We start from the raw sequence: 23,747 nt of genomic DNA on the forward strand, positions 1-23,747 counted from the left end.
ATACTCTTTAGCCCTGAGCTACACCCTCCCCCCAAAGATCTAAATTGCTTTTAATATCCTTACTGGAGTTATTTGTCTCTGGTCTTGGAGAATGGTGTTTATTACCTTCTAGGATAACACAGACAAATGAACAAACTATGCTCTGAGGCCAAGATACCTTGTGGAGGGATGAGACATGTACATGATGATCACATTTTTTCCTTTATTCACTACTTCAACAGGTATTTGTGGGGTGCCTACTAAAGGGATCCTGTGTTCTAGGGTTCCCGGGACCCATCAGTAAACCTGGGCTTCATGTGTGCTTGGTTATTAGGGTCACGCGTGGTGTGCTTTCTGTGCATTTCAGAACCTTTGAATACCTCGGTGTACGACCCTTCCACCAGCACTTTTAATGTTCGCTGGGAGCACACAGAGCAAAATCCTCATCAGTACAAGCTCTTCTATGCACCCACAGCAGGTGGTCTGGAGGAACTGGTCACTATTTCTTGTAGGGAAAAGTGTGTGTTAGTTTCAGCTGTAGATTGCAAAGTGAAGATCAAGAGTTAACTAGTGTACCATAGCGCCGAAGGAGTTCATGTTCCTTCTGTAGAACTTGACGGAGGGTAGTCGGTTGGGGCCTCAGTGCCTGGGTGATGGGGGCTTTTGGGGGACTGGGGCTGGGGGATCAAATCATTCCAGGGGCTTTTCAAGAAGGAGCTGGGTGTGTGCAGAGAGGCCTTCATCAACTCTTAGAACAGTTTGTATGGGGGCACATCCTTAGGTCCCAATAGTACAGAACCTGCTTCTTGACTTTGTCTTCAGTTAGTATTTTGAGTGTTTGGTTGTTCAAAGTATTATTTCTTATACAAGATTTTCAAATCAAGTACTTTACATTTTATTAAAATCTTTAGGTGCCAATCCCTGGGAATACCAATGATGCCGTTCTTAGGAATCTGCAGCCAGGTGTCCCAGACACTGTTACAGTGGTTCCCCTTTATCCTGAGGGTGATGGAGGACGTACACCAGACACTGGAAGGACATGGAAGTAAGAAGGCAGACAAATTCAGCATTTTCATGATGCATTTTGCTTTTTAGTATAGCATAAAGTTTAAAGTAGAAAGAAAATTTGGGAAGTACATAACGGTGGAATAAAAATGTAACAATTACACATAGTTTATCTTCCAACCCCCACCAATTATTAATATTTTAGTGTGTGAAGTAAAAGTCACATTCTTCTGAAGTGGTAACTTCAGGATTTCTAAATGTGTTTACAGTTATCAGTATTCTCTGTCACTGACAAAAGTTCATGAGCTTTGCTTTGTGCTCAATAAATTTGTATGAAGCAGTATTTTGTCACTGGCTTTCAGTGTCAGTTGTTGAAATCTGCTGGTCTTGTTACTTGATAGCACATTTCTCTGCTGATGAAGTGCTTTTTGGCATTGAAAATCTCTGTGCTCTCATTTGCTATTAACATGTTGAGAAACCAGTTTATAGTGGTTTTACAATTCTTTGTAGTATTGTTTAAAGGCTTTGGTGCATACCTCTAAATTTTTTTTTGGCTTAAAAATATACGTGCTGTTGGCTCAAAGAAAGCAAGTATAGATGACTTCTTTTGGCAAAAGATTAGTGGTCAAGAAAAATGATGTTATTCCTAAAGTGGAGTTTGGAGATAATACATGGATTTAATTTGCATGTTTTTCTAAGTCCCTATTGGGGCAGTTAATTGAGACCTGAGTGTATCTTTGATTTCTCCCTATGTTTGCCTTTTCTTTGAATCACAGAAGACAGTCAGTGTCTGTTGAATGAGAAGAAATGAACGATTGAAACCAGCTAATCTAGCTGCCCTGATTAGATGGGCGTCCTCCGTGTTGTCAGTTCTCATTTAGAGGCAGAGATGATAGAATCCTCTTGTCTCTCTTTCCATGACCTGTGCTGGAAAACTGAAGCTGCTTTTCCAGTTTCTCGCTCTTGCCCCTTGTCCCTTGTCCTTTTGTGGCCAACCCAGTATTACTACTTTTACGCCCTTGTCTTTATTGACAACAATTTAGCTTCCATAGAGACGAAGGCCCTAGTTGACTGAGTTTGGCTAAATGTGGATTTGGAGAGTTTTCATGTGCTTTTGTGCGTAGATAATTCAAAGTTTAAGGAAGTAAGTATTTCTCCTACAGAGCAGAATTTCGGGGTAAGTGATAGCTTGCCATGTGTAAACAGGTGTAAGAAATATGTGTTGCCTTTTCTTTTCTCAGTGGTGAGAGGACTGGCCAGAAATGTCCAAGTGTACAATCCACTGAACAGCGGGGACATTGGCTGGACCCTGCCCCTGGCTGGTGCAGCAGCACCACGTGTGTGCGCTCCCCTGGCTGGCACGAGGCCCCCAGAACCTGTAAGTACTGTTGTTGGCTCAGAGCTGGCAGAAGAATTTCATAGATTTTATGGCGCCTCCTGCTGTGGTTGCTGGCGCAGGGCAGTAGTTGGTGTGGCCCTGTGTCATGTGCACACTCATTTCCTGATGAACTTAGTCTCATGTTTGTGTCGTGCTTGGCAGCCTGTAGGAACGCAGGCCACAAACATGCCCGCGTACAGTGCTTAAGTGATTGCTTTTGATGAATTAAATCGTAAGGGTATCAACTGTAGGGTTAGTAAGCAAAAATGAATTTGGGGAAAATGCAGATTAGCTATATATGAGTTAAAAAACCCCAATAGTAAATGCAAATCATTCATAGACTCTGTCAATATGGGCTTTCATTGTAACAGACACGTTTTTGTTAGGAACCTACCTGAAAGTTTGCCTTCATTGGCTCTTAACAGATTGCCAATCTATCTTAGTACCATTTTATTTTCTAAGTAGATTAATAATACAGAGAGCAGAAATTACTAATTTGAGTGGGAAGAGTATCAGAACATCGGAGGGCAAGTAAACTTACAAGACTTTACAAAAAGAAGCAGGGACCATGAAAAAAGATAAACAAAACTTGAGCCTGTCCGAATGTTGACTTGCATCCTGTGTGTGGCAGGACGTGTTCAGACAACACTGCTCTCATCCACTGCCTGGAATAGCTGTTTTAATAGAGAGATCTGTCCCTGCGAAGTGTATCTTAGTTGTACATGTCTCTAACATTTGGGATGCTTTGGGGTCACTATCATAAGCCCTGGATGTTGTATGTGAGAACCTTCCCCAGGAACCTAAATGGGAGGTTGTTGAAGTTGCTAATGGTCAAGTGTGAGCTCACATTTAATGGAGAGGGAAATTATGAAAGTAAATTACATCCAGTGCTGTGGCCTGGGCAGATCTCATGAGGTAGCACAGAGGTTGACTTCTGCTGTGTCTGGGCTCAGCCCTTTACTATAAACACTATAATGCTGACTAATAAGACTCGGTAAGCATTTAGGTTGTCGTCAGACAGAATTTGTCAGGTCCTCCCCTCTAGATTGTGGTGCTAGGAAACACCCACACGGGGCACTTGGAGCAGCTGATTCCAGACACACCCTATTCTGGGGACATCATTGGCCTCCACTCAGATGGAAGGGGAATCCCAGCCCCGCCCAGGGCCAAACACACGAGGCTGAAATCCTTTCCACCCAGTTCCCTTGTGACTCAGTGAGGAAGGCTGGACAGGTTGGTGGTGAGGAGGGTGCTGAAAGCTGCCTCCACCTTGTGCAGGTGAGGGAAGGGCTCACGCCTACTTCTGCCCAGGTTCCCCACATTCACATTCAGGCTGAAGGCCCTGTGGGCTGAGTGTCACTGGGCCGTTTTTCTCATCTGGGACCTTTGTTAAGGAGGTTCCTTCCCGTCTCCTGCCCTGCAGTGGGTCTTCTCACCAACTGGGCCCTTTTGAAATGGGAGGGCTTGGCCTCTCTGTTTCATTCAACAGGAATTGGTCAGAATAGTTGAAATCCCTTTCTCTCCCAGTCTGTACATTTAGGTTCCAACCTAGTCTCTGTCCCTAAAAGATCAGCATGTAACCATAGCTCTGAATGGAACACTTTTTTTTTTTTTTAACATTTTTTTATTGACTTATAGTCACTTTACAATGTTGTGTCAATTTCCAGTGTTGAGCACAATTTTCCACTTATACATGAACATACATATATTCATTGTCACATTCTTTTTCCTTGTGAGCTACCATAAGACCTTGTATGTATTTCCCTGTGCTATACAGTATAATCATGTTTATCTATTCTACATATGCCTGTCAGTATCTACAAATTTCGAACTCCCAGTCTGTCCTTTCCCACCCCCCAACCCCTTGGAAAACACGTTTGTATTCTATGAGTTTGTTACTGTTTTGTATTTATATATATATATATATATATATATATATATATATATATATATTTTTTTTTTTTTTTTTTTAGATTCCACATATGAGTGATCTCGTATGGTATTTTTCTTTCTCTTTCTGGCTTACTTCCCCAGGAGAGAGAGGGCAAGACCAGGAGAAGACAGGCCCAGGTGAGGGCAGGTCCAGGAGAGGGCAGGCCAGGTGAGTGGAGGTCAAGGAGATAGTGGGCAGGACCAGGTGTGGGCAGGACCAGGTGAGGGCAGGACCAGAAGAGGGCAGTCCTAGGGGTGGGCAGACAAACCCGAGGGCAGACCCAGGTGAAAGCAGGCTGAGGAGAGGGCAGCCCCAGGAGACAGTGGGCAGGTCCAGGTGAGGGCAGGCCCAGGACCGTGCAGGCCCAGGTGAGGGCAGGACCAGGAAAGGACAGGACCAGGATAGGGCAGGAGGAGAGGGCAGGCCCAGGAGAGTACAAGACAAGGTTAGGGCAGGCCCAGGGTAGGGCAGGACTCAGAGAAAGCAGGCCCATGAGAGGGCAGGCCCTGGAGAGTGCAGGACCAGGAGAGGGCAGTACCAGGTGCTGGCAGTAATTAGGAGTGGGTAGGCCCAGGAGATGCCAGGCCCAGGTGAGGGCAGGCCCAAGAGAAGGCAGGCAGAGGAGAGGGCAAGACAGGTGAGGGCAGGCCCAGGAGAAGGCAGGAATAGGAGATGTCAGGCCCAAGTGAGAGCATGTCCAGGTAAGGTCAGACCCAGGTCATGGCAGGCCTAGGAGAGGGCTGGACCAAGAGAGGGAAGGTCCTCAAGAGGGTACGATCAGGAAAGGGTAGGCCCAGGAGAGGGCCAGCCCAGGGGAGGGCCAGCCCAGGAGAAGTCCTATTAAACTTCCAACAGATGACGTTGAGAGGCAATGGGTATTTGAGTCTGGAATACAGGAGGGAGGTCTGGATTGGAAATAGCAGTTTGGAACTTACCAACTTGTAGATAATACATAAAGCCCTAAGGCTGATGTGGGCGGCAGCAGACAGTAGTAGAGGCCAGAAGACTGAGCCTCAGGGGTGCTGTGTGCCAGCATTCAGGGGCTGGGACTGAGAAGACCGGCCAGGGCTGTGGGAGGAAACCAGAGCAGCCCGAGACCCAGGAAGCCCCATGAAGAAAGGGCTTGAGGAAGTCGGGGAGAGCAGCGGTGGGAAGGGTGGCTGCCGGGCCGTGCGAGGAGAGGACTGAGAGCTCCCCGTGGAGTCAGCACCTGGTGGGTGGTGGGTTACCCTGTCGTGAGCAGTTGCAGTGAGTGGACACACTTGCTTGGATGGAAAATGAGGGGAATCAGAGGAAGTGAATGGGAACAGCTCCTTTGCAGTGGCAGGAGGCGTGTGTGCTGGAGAGCAGAGAACTGGGGCCGCAGTTGGAGGGTGAACGCATCTTTTTTTTATAAGATGAGGGTAATAACAGTGTATGCTAATAGAAAAGATAGTTTAAATGGGGAGGTTAGTAACACCACATTCCCTTAGGTCAGAGGAATTGCAGGTGGGGACACAGAAATGCCCCTGAGAGAGTCAGCTTCAAAACACTTGCCAGGTCCAGTCCACTCAAGACCAGCTCCCAGGAGTGTCAGCCACTTAGGAACTTTACCGCCCCCTGCAGTTTTGATCCTGGCAGGGCCAGAAGCCATAATTAGCCAGCTGAGGAAGGATGGAGTTAGGCAGGAAGAAGAGGCCTGCCCTGCCTTCCCCCCCTCCTGCAAGTGGTCAGCCAGCAGCATGGCCTCACTGAGTAACTGACGTGGTCTTTTCATAGTTATGTGGTTAAAAATTTCTCAAATGTTATACCATGCTCCCGAATAAATCTCAGATTGATTCAAGATTTAATTGGTGGAAATAAAAGAAAAAAAAAATACAGTGAAGAAAGCGTGTAAACATAAGGCTGAGCCACAGAGCAGGGTCAGCAGACATGAGGAAACACATTTTCATTTCATCTGGAGAGCGAGTGTTGGCTTCTCAAGTTTGTACTTAATGATACATATTGCCACAATCTCTGAAACCATGAAAACAGCTTTTTGCTGTTTGCATCTGCTAAATTCCCTGGAGACTGGCTGGGGCCCAGAGGGATGGGGAAAGGAATACACTGGGGGATAAGGAGATACAGAGGTTTTTGGTGGGGAGCTCTCTGGGGGACTAGGCCTTCAGCATCCTGTGGTTCCACCCCACTCTAACCGCAGTTGCATACAAACATGGCTTTCTCAGGGTCAAGCCTCACTTCTGGAAATGTCCCAAAACACTCAGCCACCTAGCACCAACATTTCAAAGGAATCCAAAATGGCCCACAAGCAATTGCAGAGATTTGAAATGCCTTAGGCTCCCACGTGCGCACCGGGCACCCTGGGCCTCTGGGCCTCTGGGCACACTCACAGGGACACTGGCTCTGGAGGGACAGTTGAGGGACAGTTGAGGGTCAGTGCTGTTGCTAGGCTACGAGTGTTCCGGACCAAACATTCCAAGCCGCTGAGCTTCACAGCCAAGGTGTGGCAGCGAGACCTCTGTGGCTCTTCTGCAGCGCCAGCGCTGAGATTGGGAGGTGGCAAGAGACCAGGAGGGAAGTGAGCGGTGTCGGAAGGCGATAAGCCAGATGAAGAAGAGACTCGTTGAGTTCGTGAACTGGGTGGACTTCAGCATCCACCAGAGAGAGCGCAGGAATCAGGAGAAGCCTGTGCCTGGGTATCATGTCCATAGGTGTGAGCTAAAGGAGTTCCACAAAGCCGCATATTTAGGTGACACGCGTACAGTGCAGGAGCTGCTGTCACATAAGAAAAATGTAGACAGCAGAGACAGGAAGAACAGGTAACAGAGGTGGTGTGGGGTGGGGTGGGCCTAGGAGGAGCTGCCAACTGTGGTTGTAAGACATGGATTTTAAATTGCCTTCCCATGTCAGAGATGTTCAAGTGTGAGACAATGAGCATGTTAGAATCATTGAAGTACAGTGTTCTCATCCTTGCAGCAGCAAAGTAGATACACTATCATTTTACTTAATTGAAATGTTGTCTTGGTAAAACAGTAAAGGTAACAATTATAATATTATCTAACAATTATTGAGCTGTTCAACTGCCAGACACTTTGCATAGCTTTTCATTTAAGCATCACAGCGGCGTCCTGTAAGAGAACTACTACTTCATGCCCATTTTGTTGATGAGGAAATTGAGGCACAGTCAGGCTAAGTGAGAGCTAATAAGGGACAGTGTTAAAGTAGAAGTCAGACCCAAGGTGAGCTGAATTTCAACGGCATGCCCTTTCTATTCAAACAGGTAGTTCTTCCATTAATGTGGTGAGTAATAAGAGCTAATAAATATTGTTCTTTCCCCATAGAAAGAACTAAGATAAGAAGACTAAATGTTAGTTTTAAAGGGGTAGGAATAGCATGCTGTTGAATGTTTACAATTACACGAGTAACTGTACCTTTGAACAAGTACGCTCTAATTTCCTAAAAAGTCCTCTCATGTTCTCAGGACTGCACTACACTTAGCCTGTGCCAGCGGCCAGTCATCAGTGGTGGCTCTCCTTATCCAGCGGAAGTGTGACCTGGATGCTCGTGATGAGGAAAGCAAGACAGCTCTCATCAAGGTGTGTAGCAGCCAACCGTGTCCACGTGAGATGGATTCGATTTACTTACTTAGAATAAAAATGAATGTATCTGTTTTAAATATAATGAGCTGCTGGGACTTGAGGAATGTTAACTTGGAATGCCTAGTACTTACAGTCTGTTTCTTGGCTTGATACCAACAGGCTGTACAATGCCAGAAAGAAGTGTGTGTCACTATCCTGCTGAAACAGGGTGCTGACCCAAATCTTGCGGACAACTGTCAGAACACTGCTCTGCATTACGCCGTCTTGGCTGAAGATACATCAATTGCAGCAGAGCTGCTCCGCTATAAGGCAAACATCGAGGCGATAAACCAGGTATAGCTCAACTGACTATTTACAAGATATTTGAAATACAGGGACTTTTCTAGCTACAGGTGTTTTATTTATAGTAGAATGTATACTGAATACACCAGGCCCTGTTGCCATGGAAACAACTCCAAAGCCAAGGCCAGGGGCTAGAGGTAGTGCCCACAGAAAGGGCAGAGCTCTGTCTCCCAGCCGCACTTGTACCCCAGAAGGAGCAACTTCCCATTAGGAAGTGCCTGGGAGTGGGTGGTAGGCTCAGAGCCTAGAGAAGATGAAGGCTTGCGGGGAGTGAAGTGATGGCAAGGGCTGGCTGCCTGCCTGGGGGTGGGTGGGAGGAGGAAGGAGCCCAGTACCCGGCAGGGGGAGCTGGGTGACTGCACCTGGGCAGGGGAGGCGGCAAACCGCAGGCCCTGAGCACCCCAGGATCCCAGGTTCTAGAATCTGGGCAAGTGAGGTCAGGTCATGTTTGACAGCCAGCAGGGGCATTCACCTGTGCTGGCGGCCACATGGCCCTCCACGTACACCTTCACCTTGGGGTCTTCCATGCTCAGCCGGGTGCAGCTCCCCTGCGGGGCTGTGGCCGTAGGTGGGGAGCAAGTGATGGCGCAGGTGGTCCTCCTGCTTTTCCTCCTGGCTCTCCCCTGAAGATTTGGATTGAATAAGTCTACTCAGGTCTGGACACAGGTATTTAGAAATACTTCCCTGAGATTCTGATACAACCCTTGGTTAAGGACTATTGAATGGATATATATAATACATGTAAATTCACAGATCTCAAAAAGAAGACGTCTCTGGAAGAGCGGGGGTTTGATAGATGCTGCTTCTTTCAGTGCTCTCATTTCCAGCCATGTTAGCCTGACTTCTATCCGTCTCTTCCTGGCAATACTACTGGCAGTATCTATTGCCTTGAAGAGTGGCTCCTTTTCCCTTCTAACCACTGATCATTCAGTGGCTCTCAGACAGTCTTAGAAACTTGGTCGTGGTGAGCGACTCAATAAGTAGAGTCGGACCCTTTAAAGATTTTGCACCATTTGTTCCCATCCAGGTCATTAGGTCAACAGGGTTTTTCTGATTGCAGTAATAGGAAATCATGAGCCTTCTTTTGGTAAAAGCTGTGTGACAGACTCTTGCAATATATCTGTTAGATTCACTGAGCCCTAGCATAATCAAGATGACAGCTTTTTAAAATTAAAGTCTAGTTACAGTGTTGTGATAGTTTCTGGTGTACAGCAAAGTGATTCTATTTTATATATATATATTCTTATTCAGTTATATATATATTCTTATTCAGCTATATATATTCTTTTTCAGTTATATGTAAAATTCTTACTCAGTTATATATATTCTTATTCAGTTATATATTTTCTTGTTCAGTTATATATATTCTTTTTCAGTTATATGTATGTACATATATATATTCATATTCTTTTCTGTTATGGTGTATTACAGGATATTGAGTATAGTTCCCTGTAGTATATACAGTAGGACATTGTTGTTCATCTATTTTATATATAGCAGTTTCTATCTGCTAGTCCAAAACTGCTAATTTATTCTTCTCCCACCCCTTTCCCCTTTGGTAACCACCAGTTTGTTTTCTATGTCTGTGAGTCTGTTTCTGCTTTGTAAATAAGTTCATTTGTATCATATTTTAGAGTCCACATATTAAGTGATAGCCTATGGGATTTGTCTTTCACTTTCTGACTTACCTCACTCAGTATGAGACTCTCTAGGTCCTTCCATGTTGCTGCAAGTGGCATTATTTCATTCTTTTTTATGGCTGAGTCGTATTCCATTGTATATAAGTGTACCATGCAAGATGGCAGTTTTAAACATCAAGACCCATGACATTAGTAACAAATTGGAATTGTTATAATAATTTAGTTTCAGCCGTCTTATGAACTGATGATCCATTTGATTAACAATCAGGGAGAATAAGATACAGGTAGATTGTAGTTTTAGCAGGCATTGGAAAAATTCTTGAAGTGGGTATTATGAGTCTTAATCACAATTTTTATTTCATGTTGGGGTGCAGTGTTTTCGTGTGTAAGACATATGATTCTACAGGAAGGCAAGGTTTTACATACAAATACTTGATTTACACCCAACTGTTTGGAAACACAGCAAACATAAAAACACAAGTGGGCTATAGACTAAACATGGCCCTGGGTATGTTCAGTTTGTCTCCACACATTGAGTCAACATTTAAAATTTAGGAGACTTGTGCAGAAATCTGCACATCAGAACTTCTCCTCAAGAATCAAATCTGGTCCCCCTTGAGCCCAGGCTCCTGTGCGGTCTGCCCTGCAGAGGTGGCCCCTTCTCGGTGGGGCATGTGTTCTCCGGTGTGCTGTCTTCACCTGGGACCTTCACTTACTCAGGCCACCTATGTTGCCTCTGTAAGCATTTGAATTTACAATTCCTGTTGTATATTTTGATAAGTATTTCAATATTTTAAAGACAGCCTATATTAATTTATAGTCTACTTCATATTTTATAACAATCCCTTAAGAGTGGGATGGAAGTTTTCTAGTTAGAATTTATAAGTTGGTTAAAGAAAAACCTTTTCTTTACATGCAAGTAGTCATATTCCCATTTGAATGTCTGCAAGCTTTATGAGATTAGTCGTAGTTGTAACTGGATAGGTTATGCATGTTGCAGACAGTATGGTATCTTTCTCCTCAGCGTGGCTCCTTAAAAATGTAGTTGATTCAGTAGCTAAATGGCTCTCTCTGGAGCAGTGTTTAGAGTGTCAGGAGTAGTAGTTGAGCAGTAAGGTAACTAGAGAATGCCTGACACACGCTGCGATAGAAGCGAAGGTTCTTGGAACCAGCAAATGTCTGAAGTGGGTTTCAGAGAATGACTTCACAGGGAAACTTTCCAGGAGGCCAAGGAGGAACCTTTTCAAGAGAAGGGGCACAGAGGGGCGAGGAGGAAGGGGCTACTTGTTATTTACTTTTTTTATAGTATATGTTTTAAGTTCAGAGGCTTAAGTTTTTAAATTCAGTTTTGAAATGTATATGTAATTTTGTACATTATCAAATGTTTTTACTATTTTACAGTCTAACTTCACACCATTTTTAGTCGCCGTCAGGGAGAACAAAGAAGAGATGGTCAAATTTTTGATTGAGAACGGGGCAAATGTACATGCAGTCGACAAGATACAAAGGTACAATAGTTTGTTCTCTCTCTCTCTCTTTTTTTTTTTTGTTTAATCTTAATGTTGTTCTAGAGTAGTAACAGCCAATCAGAAAGATTAACTTAATAAGAAGAGGGTTAACTTGGAATCAACACATCCTCAGTCAGGTAGGAAAGCAATTATTCTGCCTGGTGTCACGAAGAACGGTATGCAGCAGGATTCATCTTCCTTTATGTTAGTGACTGCTGTCATTTGCAACCTGATTTTTTTGGTCATGTGATCTTACCATAGTTCAGGGATTTCATTTTAGTTTTATTAGTATGGACTCTAATTTTAATTTACCTTATAAGACAGTGTTGAATTTCTTCATTCTTTTATAATTTTTTTAACCTCTACTTGGTGTATATTTTTTTCTTAAAAGATGCATATTAAACAGAGAGGAGTTTGTTTTGCCTTTTGGATGATTCTGCTTTAAATTACTTTCTTTGAAGGATAGTGATGTGATTAGGTTATCACTAAGTGAGTCTCACTAAGAGAGTAACTATGACCAGATACTGTGGGCTCATCAGTTTTTATCCTTTTTCATTTCTAGTACAGTTTGATGTTTTTATTTTCAATTGATAATGGTAGAAGGAAGAAAAATAGCTTGAATTATTGAATAAACACTCCCTTTAAAGAAGACAGGTCATTGGTGGATGATAGAGAGGAAGGAGCTGGGCTTTAGAGTCAGACGAGGTTGAATTCCCAGCTCTCCTGCTGGTCAGGTGTGTTACCTGGGGGACATGATTTATCACCAACCAGTACGTTTCCTGTCACGTAAAGGAGGGTCGTCGTACATCCTTCAAGGGTGATTGTGCCTAAGAAAGACCATGCGTAGACTGTTCAGGTTAGTGCCGGGCACATGCTTCTCAGCGTGGTTAACTGCAGCCGTGACTATTTTTGTTGCCATTTTTATTCATGTTACTGTTTTCAGCCTGCAAACAGCTTCTCCTTACCTGACCTCTAGCTGATTTTAATGTATTATATTTCAGACTAGAGAAGAAATGGGGAATCCTTTATTTAAACCTTTACCTACTTCAGATAAGTGACCTCAGCATCCTTTCTTGTCCATCAGAGGACTTTAAGTTAGCAGCTTCTACTATGTGCTACCCAAGTAGGACAGGAGGCTTCTTTTTTGTCCCTCCATTTTGGCCTTGGAGGTGATTTGCAAAGATGAGCACTTGATCATGTAAATGGTCAGTTCTCCAGGGGTGGGCTAGATATTAACTTGGTAAACTAGACCAAATTAACTGCTTGAGTTACGCTAACTAAGTTCCTAAGGGTGAAGTTGTCTCTTTTATTTTAGATCAGCGCTCATGCTTGCTGTGTTTCATGACTCACCGGACACAGTCAAGCTGCTGCTTCAGAAGCACGTTAATGCCAGTTCTCGAGATTTACACGGAATGTCTGCTGAAAGATATGCTTGTCGTAATGGTTTTAAACAGTAAGTGTTTACATTAAAATGGCAGTTATCTGTAAATTGAGGTTGAAAATGACCTAACTGTTACTTGTTACATGACAGGTGAGAGTTCCTAGTTGGGAGCAGGCACTTTGGGGATGGCAGTGAGACCCTCCCCATCACCAGCTGGAAACCAGCAAAAGGCCAGACTAGTGAGATGGAGCAGTGGGCACGGGGTTCTTTATCTCAGGGTTTGTAAGACCTTTATCCTTAGGGTCCTACTGGTCTCCATTTCATTTCAGTGTAACCCGTATGCATGGGGTTCAAGTAATGTCACATATCTGATTTTTCTAACTAGTCATTTGGGTCTTGAAATGTTTAGCAGAGCAGAAAATCCTGTATTTTCCTTTGGGGGCTTTCTTCTATAATCTTCCTGTTGAATTTTTCAAGAACCTAAGGGATTCCCTAAGGCCACAGTGACAATCCTCTCCCAAAGGCATTGGGGCAGGGCGAGGGCATGCTAATCGTTCTCTTGTTTCCCTTGATTCTGTTGCTGCAGCGTTGGTACTAAAACTAGTTTTAACAGGATCTCCTTGGCAGCTGAGTCTGGGTCTGGATGTTGCTCTCTAAAGACCTTTAATAAAATTTTAAAAGAAGAAAAGGAAAAAGAAACTGGTCGTGCAGTCGGGTCATGACTGACCTCTGCTCCCGGGATGCCTGTGCTGATCCAGTTTCCGCGGTCTTCATGGCGATCGACACGTAAACTTCAGCGTGACAGCTTGTTTAGTTCTCATACATATGCTTGTATGAGGTCATATATTTATAAATGAGTTTAGCTACAAGTTATATAGTAGCTGAGGTGTCCTGAATTATAAACCACGAAGAACAGCTAATCACCATACTTTGTAACATTTTCTGAAAACTGCCACATCTAAATGTTACACCTATAAAAAAAACACACATTGGGTTTTATTTGGGATTCTCAAATAGTTCCAGCATTAAAGTTCAAGAACAGATTATTCCATTCTTCCCCTATTTCTCTCAGCATCTGAGGAATACATTATCTCATTAAATCTTTGTAATAGTCTTATGAGTATTAATAACTAATTGCCTAACAAGACAGTAAGATCCCAGTTTTATAAAGGAAGACTTTGAGCTGAAGAGAAGCCCCTTTTCCAGGAACAAATAGCTGTTGGTTATAGAGCTGGGACTTCTGAGTTCGAGACACTTTCCTTATGTCAGGCTCGCTCTAGTTAACTTACTGAGCTGTACTGCCCTCAGTTCATGACTACTTCACCTTCCTTTTCTTTCTTTTTAAATTATACATCCTAAATTTAAAAGTGTAGATTGTACAAGTTTGAAGAATATGGGACAGTTGAAGTTTTGATATTACCTCTGATATTGTCTGAAATAATCTAAGAATTTAATATACTTGGTAATTGATTTTGATATTAGTATTCAAGTAGTAATATTTATTTATCCCATTTTTTAATACACAGCCTTTACCAGCTGATTGTCGACTACACAGATGGAAATATACCAACCACTCCCCCTCAAAATACCGACCTAGGACAGAGTTCTGGTAATAAGTTACTCTTGTTGGGCCTACCATAGATAAGGAAGTAAGATTGAGGAAATTTTGATAATGGAAGAGCAGTGAAAAAAGCCAGTGTGTAAATTTCATGTATGTTTTTATTTTTTTCATTAATTTTTTCTTAATGGTCTAGTATTCAGAATTATTTAAGAAGTTAATTGTAGGTAATTTAAAATGTGAGACCATATTGTCTGAAAACAAATTCATTTATTCAATCATGGCTCCTGAAATGCCATATTACATCTTTGTGTCAATAAGAAAAACAGGGTTTTCACTTTGTTGTACATTTCCTCTAACATTATAACAAGTTGGCCTTGTTACAGAACTGGATCTTTAATTTTTACAGCAAATGGATTACTTCCGGTAAATGAATGCTAGTTATTGCATAATGAGTAGTCTCACTAAAAAGTTATTGTCTTTAACACTGGGAGCTCAGGAATACCTTCCTGGTGCTGTAAACAAATGGCCAACAATTAGAACTGCACAGCTGGGCCAGAGTGTAGCATACTAATAAGAGATTGTTTTTTAAAGACACGTAGTGATAGTGCAGAAGTCAGGAAAGCAGTGTCTTGTTGAGAAGCACTGGTTACTTTTCACATCATTACACCAACAAGGTCTCTTTCTTACCGAGTGCATTCCTCAGAAGTGCAAACTGAATGAGATATGTTGCCTTCATGAGAGTCAGATGTTTTCTTGTTTTTGGGGGATTCTTGTCATGAAACTATATTTTGTTGGAACAAGATTTTCTATTGCCATTAGTTAAAGGATTGTCATAATAAATACTCAAATAGCACAACTCAGGACTCAACAAATTGTAATAAAAGCACAGAAGTGCTTCACATGAAAAAAAGAAGACTATGTTGCCTAGATGTGACCCCTAGGGTGCTGTTCGGTCTGAACTGTATGAGGGCACCTTTAACTTGGTAGGCCTGGATCAAGCAAAGAACTTTTGTTGTAGGAAATACAAAGATGGAATAGACAGAGTTTTGGTCTTCAAGGTGCTCATAACACAACAGGGTTGTCCCTGGTTAATATCTGTATTTTTTTAAAACAGGATTTTCAAAGAAAACATTCTTATCTGTTAATTCATCCACTTAACAGATGACTCTCAAGTGTCTTTTAGGTACTAATCGCCACGCTGACTTTACAGAATGCGAAGAGGTCAAAAGCACAGTTCCTGGCCTCCGGGAGCTCGTTACTGTCATCACCATTTTTAAGATTTGCTTTACTTTATTCTCTGCTTACTGTGTCCCAGAGCCCACGAGGACTTTGTAACTGTCTTTATATTTATTTTTATTGGTATTTAATACGTGCCAAATACTTTAAGTCCATGGTGAGGAAAGAAGTTTTTGAAAAGTGGGTAGGATGTCAGGTAAGCCATGCAGAGCGAGTAGAAGTTTGCCAGGGAAGGAGGCAGAAGGGCAGTGTTTGGTGGGCGGAACATCTTTGAAGATTACATTTGGCAGAAAGGACAGCAGTGCAGAGGCTAAGATGTGCCAGTGAACTTTGCAGGATCTATGAGATTCGTTTTGTTGGTGCAGGAAGGATGCTGAAGGAATGGTTGCGAACGAGGTGACTACCTAGCTCAGGCACGCTTCTGAAAGCCTTTCTAGTACTATAGAAAGGAGGAGGTCTGCTGTAGACCTTGGGAAATGTGTCAGAATGCTTTTAGCCACAAATAATAATAGGAGCCCTAAATAACAGTGGCTACAGCAACAGGAGTCAGGATTGGTTAGAAGGTTCGGTGATGTCGTCAGGATCCCAGACGCTGTCCCTCCTACAGCTGTGAGGCTGCTGGTGTTTGATGTCGCCTTTCCTGGTCTGCTGATTGGCAGCAGCTCCAAGCGTCGTCTTCTCACCTGACAGTATCCGCAGTCCAGGAGGGCTGCTTCCCTCTGCATGTTTCCTGTTAACGAGGAAGAAAACAGACGCTTCCGGTAGACTTCCCCTGGCATCTTACTGGCTGGGCTACATCGCATGCTCATGCCTAAACCAGCCACGGGGGAAGGAGATGTAGTTACTGTGATGACAGCAGAATAATCATTTCTCTTTTTGCAGCTAAGAAGAGATTACCTTCTTCGCGTACTGGGGCAGAAAACATCAAAGAAAAGTTGCAATTGTCTGGCAAGGACGACAAAGAAGAAATGGTTGTCGAGTTGGGAACCAGCAATGGCAGCCGCATGGATCCACTGAAGAATGTTGAGCAGAAGAGTAAGAAGATTCGATGTGAGTCTTAGGGTTTCCTGGTTGTGACATAAGGCAGGGATGCACAAGCTTTTTCTACAAAGGGCCAGAGAGTCAATATTTTAGGCCATGTGGTGTCTGTCACATGTACTCATGTCTGCCATTGCAGTGTGAAGGCAGCCCTAGACCGTATGTGAGCGAAAAGGGATGACCGTGCCCACATAACACGAGGCTGACAAAGCCAAATGGCAGGGTGGTTTAGTCCCATGGGTGTCGTCCAGAAACACCACGCTGTGTGAGCGTGATGTTGTCAGTTTATGATGCTGATTCTACTAATGATTATCATTCTTTTGTGAGTCTTGTAAAGTTTGGTTGGGATTTTGGTCCTTGTAAACAACAATTCACTTCAAGATACCAAACTTGGATAAACACCCTTTTTCTTTTTGATAAATATAAAGGAGTGGTAGTGGTTTTTATGCATTAATTACCTACCAGGAGTATACTCAGTATTCACTCAAGTGTGTAGTCTCCAGGTGTGGTCCCAAAGGAAAGCTTGTTAACAGAACATTGGTCTTACACTTTAAATATTCTGTGTTTTTCTATTGCTGATATGAAGTCTATTTTACTTTTTTCCTTAATAGCGGATTTAGTGGTTGAGGTTTCACCGAGGAATGAAGATATCTCTTTCATCAGGTAGGATTTTATGGATTTTTAAAAATTACATGTTGACTAAGGGAACACAGATAAAAGAAACAAGGCTTGTTGAGTTTCCTACTCTGGGTTAGACACCGTGTTATGTACTTGATATTTGTTACCTCATACAGTCACCACAACAGCTTTGCAGAGTAGCTGTGCTTTTACAGCTTACTGTTAGTTAACTAGGCAAGTGTAGCTTAAGGAGGTTGACTGGTTGACCCATGATTCCATGGTTAGCAAGTAGTTGACCTGTGACTTGACCATCAGGCAGCCTGGCTCCCAGATCTGCTTTCTTATCCCTCAGCATAGACTTTTGTGACTAGTTTGTTTAAAGAAATGAACTCACTCATTTTTGATGTGTATTTTTGCTCCAAAGCGTTTCACCCAAACATGATATTGATGATTCAAGGCCTCCATCAGATGATGACTTAGCTCTTACTCCCAAGGTAAAGTGTTCTCTTGTGAAATTCATTTTTCTGCTCTGAATTTAGTTTTGTGTAGTATTTACTCTTAAAATTTAGCAGTGCTCCGCCTATCATTGTTTTATGTTTGTGTTAGAAAGTTGGTCAGAGTAAACCATTTTATAAAAATATGACAAGTTGATTTTTTTCTTATTCTTTTTCTTTTCTTTTTTTTTACTTTGGTAAATACTGAAGATAAGGCTGAAGCAAAATGGACTAGAACATATATAGTGACAGGAAAACTGTACTGTGAAAAGGTTTCCCACCATAGAGGAAGTGTGAAGCTTGGCCAAGGATAAGTGTTCTTTGACTTTTAAACCACACTGACGGCACTTGTATAATACTCGTGCTTCAGGGACATCTTCAGTGCACACAGCTACTTACTGTGATAATCATGGCCTCTTCCTGGAGGCTTTCAGTTCCAAAACTGCGTAGCATGTGTTTGTTTTTTTCCCCTTGGACACTTTTTCTTTTGGTATCAGAGAGTTGTGAGGAAAGAGGTTTTTGTTTTGTTTGTTTGTTTGTTTGTTTTACTTTATTTCTATCTCTGGTTCTGCATTAAGACTAAAATAATAATTGAAATTATAGAAATTTAGAAATTAAAATTCTGTTTCTCAAAATCCATATTATAGATTCCTCTGTGTTTTCTAAATTATCCCATTAAGAGTATATTCAAAACTCCTCATCTAATTGAAGAATACATGTTTTCCCTGAAATAAGAACCAGCTCTCAATGTAGACTGTTAATAACAACCATATGATAAACCTACTTCAGAATTCTTTTGTACTATAGTTTAAAATATATGTCCTGTCCTCGTGTCCCATTCTAAAATTTCAAGTTTCAGATACTTTGTAGTATAGTTATTTACATATTCATTTTATAACCCCTGCATCAGTATACACCGCTAGAGATTAGGGAATGTAATTGTGCATTTCCTGGAGCACCTAGAATAAAGTCTTAAATGTAAGAAGCATTTTAGTATTTTTTGAATGTGAGTGCATGAGGAGACATGGACTTCTGCACCACGCTGCAGGTTATATAACACACATACTCTATCATAATGAAATCTATTTGATTGTACAGGTAATATAATACACGTACTATGTCATAATGAAATCTATTTGAATTCTAAAAATATGACTTAAATTTCTATTCCCTTTGTTTAGGTTGTAAAAGTTCAGTTGTTATGACAGGAAATCTGTCATAAATGCCAAGGAAATAGATAAGAAGTATATGATGAATAGGAATAAGTTACAGTCTGTTTTCCAGTATCTACCAATTGTGAGCTTAGAATTTGAGATGAAAACTTTTTAACCTTCTTTTTAGCCCCCTCTCATTTTCCATTCAATGTATCTTTTCAAGCTATATATTATCCTTAGAATCCTGATTACCTGTTCTTCCTCTAAGTGGAAAGTTGATGTGTTAGGAAGTTTCTAAAATCTATTTTCCTCTCTCTCTAGTAATAATTCACAATTCTCAGGTAGTGAGAGATGACCGTGTTCAATTGAGCGACTTCTAGTGACAAAATTTAAGTCTTACTTATAGTAGTATTTACAAACAAACGGTTGTAGATTAGTACAAGTCAGTATTATTGGGGATATATTATGAACAAAGGCGTTTGTTTTATATATCATATATTTTGATATTTTTATAAAATTTGCTGAAGAATAATATATATACTTGCATATGTAATTTATATATTTTTATATATATAATAAAAAGTTTAAACAGAGGCTTTCATTCATAGTATATCCCTGACAATACTGATACATCACCGATCTATTATATATAAATGCTGAAATACATGTATTTCTCCACATGCCTTGTTATACTTACATTTTCCTTTTTTTCTTGCCTTAAGTTTGTACCTGACTAGTCATGTTAAAACATAAATGGAGGGATGTTTTGACTTCACTTTCTCACTTTTACATTTGCCCAGCAAATTTTTTTCCTCATTTTATACCACACTTAGTAAAGTCATTCTGTACCACGTGTCATACCACTGCAGACTGCACTTGTGTTAATTTTCCAGACTCACCTAATGAAACTGGTGTATGTAGTGCAAAAACCAAGGGTTAGAAGTTATAGGGAATCGGCTTGGGTTCTGAAGTTACATTTTCTAAAAACTAAAGAAAATAATTCTTTGTCAGCCTGTGACCAGCTGTTTCTTTGTTATAAATGAATGTGTAAAACTCTTAATGAGACTCAGAGAGAAACAGGTTGTAGTAAAAAAAAAAAAAGCCCACAAAAAAAGGGTGTTTTTGTTTGTTTGTTTAACCACTTTGACCTTGAAAAGACAGTGCTTGTGACTTCAAAGTATTAATGTATTTGGATTGTCAGTTAGAGCTGCAAAGAACATTTCAGGAGAAGCAAAAGCGTGGGGAATAGTAATAAGTATGTGGGGTTAAAATACCAGCAGTTTGGGTTAGTGATGTTTTACTGAGGACAGCCCATTTCGGGTAGGGAAAATAGCGTGCACTGAGTACCTTTATGGTGACCGGAGTTGAAGGCAGCTAAGTGCAGGGTAGTGGTGACCTATTCCAAGGTGACAGCCGTGGAAAGAGGTAAGAGCCTGAGCCCTTGGATCCCGGCAGCTCCTGCCTGGTGGCACAGCACTGTACTTGAAGTCAGCAGACGTGGCATCCTGGTTCTGACCCACTGTGGGATCTTGGAAACACTTGTCTGACTTGTTTGAATGTCAGTGACCTCGTTCAAAAACATGGTACTGATACCTACCTCTCAGGTTATGTGTCGTGAACAAAACTGTGGTAACAAATGTGAAAACACATTGTCAACTGTAAAGGGTGCTATCGAAACATAAGACAGAATGATCACAGTGGCCACTAGGGACCTACTGAAATGTTGAGGACACTTTTCTAAAATCTGAAGGACAATAAAATGGGAACGCTAGAGCGGGCACGGGGACTTCTCATTTGGGGTACGTTAAGTGTCAGCAAACTAGTACCGGACATCTCCGATAGGTATGTAGTGCTTTGGTACTTGACGCCTTCTGGGGACTTGAGATGTTTTGACCTTAAATAAACTCCTGTTCCTGAACACCGACTAGCACCAGGCAGCTAGACACTGAATGTAGCAGTTGAGGGGTTAGGCTGTAGTGGCAGGAAAAGAAGAACAAGTAAACAGGAACCCTTTATCAGGGACAGTACGTCCTTCACTTAAGGAACGTGGAGAGCGTTAGGTTAGACAACAGTGGGGGAGTTTGTAGTTAGGCCGGGGGTGGAGTAAGGGTGGAATTTAGGTAGTCAGAAAAGAGCTGAGTGTGACCAAAGCTGCCAGGTGACGGACAGGAAGGAGCCAGTCACACGAAGGTCCCGGGGAGGGATGTTCTGGACAGAGGGAACAGCGGGTCCCATCTGCTCATCACGGTGCTCCAGCATCTTGGAGTGGCCAGGAAGCAGCAAGTGTGTAACCGTCCTTAGGATCACTTTTATTATTGTTGTGTGTAGAGAAGAGAATGTGTATCATAAGGGCCTGGCACATGCGGGTGGTCACTAAACAGTGTTCTTATTCTTCCCTTAGTAAAGTAAAGCTTATGGTACTTTTTTGAAGAGCTGCATAGCTACAGTTAAAATTTCTCTGCTGTTAATTTAAACATAAATGTTTTTCTTTCTACTTTGGTACTTTATTCAACTATTTTTCTTATGAATAAAAGTTTTATCAAATAATCATTAGATTCTGCTAAGCCTTTGTTTCCTGAAATGTAGCAGTTTCCACAGTGTTCTGTTGATACTCAACATGACACATTCCAAGGCTTCTTTTCATGCCAAGTATGTTATTTTAATTTTAAAAGCAATATCTGTCCTAAGAAACATTTTAAATTTATAGCACGTATACTTATTAAAGGATATATTTAAATATGTATATTTTAAATTTTATTTTTTATTGAAGTGTAGTCAGTTTATAATTTTAGTTTCAAGTGTACTGCAAAGCAATTCAGTTATACATATAAAAATATGTATTTTTTTAAATGTCCTCTTCTTTTGTCGAGGAATGCAGAATGGAATTAGGTATTTTGAAGTTAATTCTTTGTTGAAATCTGCACATAAGTCAGTATTTTGTCTATGAAAATATTTGCTCTGGCTTTCCATGCTCAGTTTACAGAGTCAGAAGCCAACTGAAGATAAAAGATAGACTTGATCTAGAGAGTCTATATGAAATTTTCTCTTTCAATGTTTGGGTTTCCAGGATATGCTTATTTTGTTTTTAAGTCTAATTGCTTTTAAAGTAGGAAATTTAAAAATAATAATAAGGTAGGAAACACAGGTATTTTCTTAGAAAGGGATAAGGGAATCTTTATGCAACTCATTATTAATATTAATTTTAACAGAGTACCTCCGAGATTCAACTATGGAGCCATGTTGGTCATTTATCTGGAGCTGCAGGTCTAGGAGAAAAAAATACTTTAAATGGACAAATAGAAAGTAAGCACTGTATTTTATAAAAAAAGTCATTTGACAGAATGTTGATTTAAAACATGGATTTGGATCTATTCTCTCAGCCAAAGAAAATCACCTGTTGAACGTATAGTGAGAAACAAGAGGAAGAAAGGAAGTAAATTGTATATCTTATCAGGTGTCAGCAACAGATTAAACTAGAATGCTGTTTAAGGAGCTCAGTTGTTAGCTTTCTTTCAAGATGCTCTGTGACCTGAGGACAGTCAGGAAATCAGGAAGAGGAAAGGAGGGAGCGAAGAATGAGAGAGGTAGAGAGGAGGGGAGAAAATGAAGGAAAAGGAGGGGGTGTCCCTGGCAGGAGGTGGTAATGAATGTAGGATAGTTCTTTAGAAGAAGGAAGAGGAGTGTTTGAAATGAGGTGGGTATGAAGTGAGCTGCTTCCAGCACCAAAGCTTGTCCGGGAACCTCAGCAGAATGTTCCACTCCCCCGACCCCCGATCATTAGGAAGGCGGTGAGGACTGCGGTACCTGCTCACGCAGAGCTGGGTGTGCCTGCCGTGGGTGAGCACAGGCGTGTGTGGTCAGCTGTCAATGTCTGGACCTTCGTGTCATGCAGCGTGCTGCTGCCTTATAGGATGGTGTCTCATAGGCCAACAGAAGAGAGTGGGAAAGAGGAAGAGGGCAGGGTGCGTTCCGGGGAGGTCAGGGGCGCTGGAGCCTGGTAAAGAGTCCACTGGAAAGTCTGCAACTCCTGATGCAGCTTTCGGGGAAGTGTTACAGTGAGACGCGTGCGGCTGGATTTCAGAAGGATCAGTTAAGTCCGAGTGCTGCAGAAGCAGTCTCGGTATAGACCGGAGTTGCTCACATTTCACTCAGTCACCTGGGGACCCAGTGAAAAGTGCACATTCTGAGCAGTGGGTCTGCGTTTCTAACAAGCTGTCAGGTGATGCCCTTGTTGCTGGTCTTCAGATCACGCTCAGAGGGTAGACTTGTGTTTAGGGGAATCTGGGAAAAGAGCCACTGGGGATTTAAAGACACAACAGCATCAAGGAAAAGCATGATTTTGTGTTTCTTTCTGAGCACGTTCATAGCCAGAGCAAGGCAAAGTGTTGAAGTAGAAATTAGAGACGTAAGCTACTGCCGCTAAGCAGAGAGGGAAAAGAAGTGGTGGGCATCATCCATCCAAAGAATAGAGAAGGGGAAGAATTAAGACCACTGATCTAGAGGTACCTTTGAAGAGGAAAGTGAAAGGAAGGAAGGAGGGAAAAAAGGCCACAGGTAGGTGATTTTGGAATTGAGGGGAAACTTGAGAGAACTCCTTTTCGATGGCGTCAGTATCTTTGCACTGAAGCCAAGTTAGATCACTGCCACTCCAGAGAATACTGGAATCAGGAGGGGGCCTAGAATTGGGGTAAACCACAGCCACTCCTCCTATCAGGCTTCAAAGACACATGTTGTATTGGTATTTGTTATTCAAGTGAGATTAATTTGAATATGAAGCATTGGCTGTGTTGTTGTTGTTTTTAATGATACCTAATGTTTTGATAAGATATTTGTTTCACAATAATCCTTTTAAACATTAGCCTGAGTTATGAAACCAATTTTGGAAATAAAAGAAATTAATAG

At 41.9% G+C, this 23,747-nt stretch overlaps 1 protein-coding gene across 1 annotated transcript; it reads left to right on the top strand.

The window, feature by feature from the left end:
• The first annotated feature begins 118 nt into the window (after positions 1–118).
• Positions 119–16,489, top strand: LOC141578871 (uncharacterized). Its single transcript, XM_074372519.1, has 9 exons — positions 119–221; positions 891–1,024; positions 2,226–2,362; positions 4,336–4,463; positions 7,756–7,870; positions 8,033–8,206; positions 11,257–11,363; positions 12,679–14,353; positions 16,424–16,489. The coding sequence occupies exons 1-8, from the start codon at positions 127–129 to the stop codon at positions 12,818–12,820; spliced, it is 1,032 nt and encodes a 343-aa protein (XP_074228620.1). The 5' UTR covers positions 119–126; the 3' UTR covers positions 12,821–14,353; positions 16,424–16,489.
• Positions 16,490–23,747: the final 7,258 nt, after the last annotated feature.

Source organism: Camelus bactrianus, chromosome 1 (assembly GCF_048773025.1).
Source record: "Camelus bactrianus isolate YW-2024 breed Bactrian camel chromosome 1, ASM4877302v1, whole genome shotgun sequence".
In the NCBI taxonomy this organism is placed as follows: Eukaryota; Metazoa; Chordata; class Mammalia; order Artiodactyla; family Camelidae; genus Camelus; species Camelus bactrianus.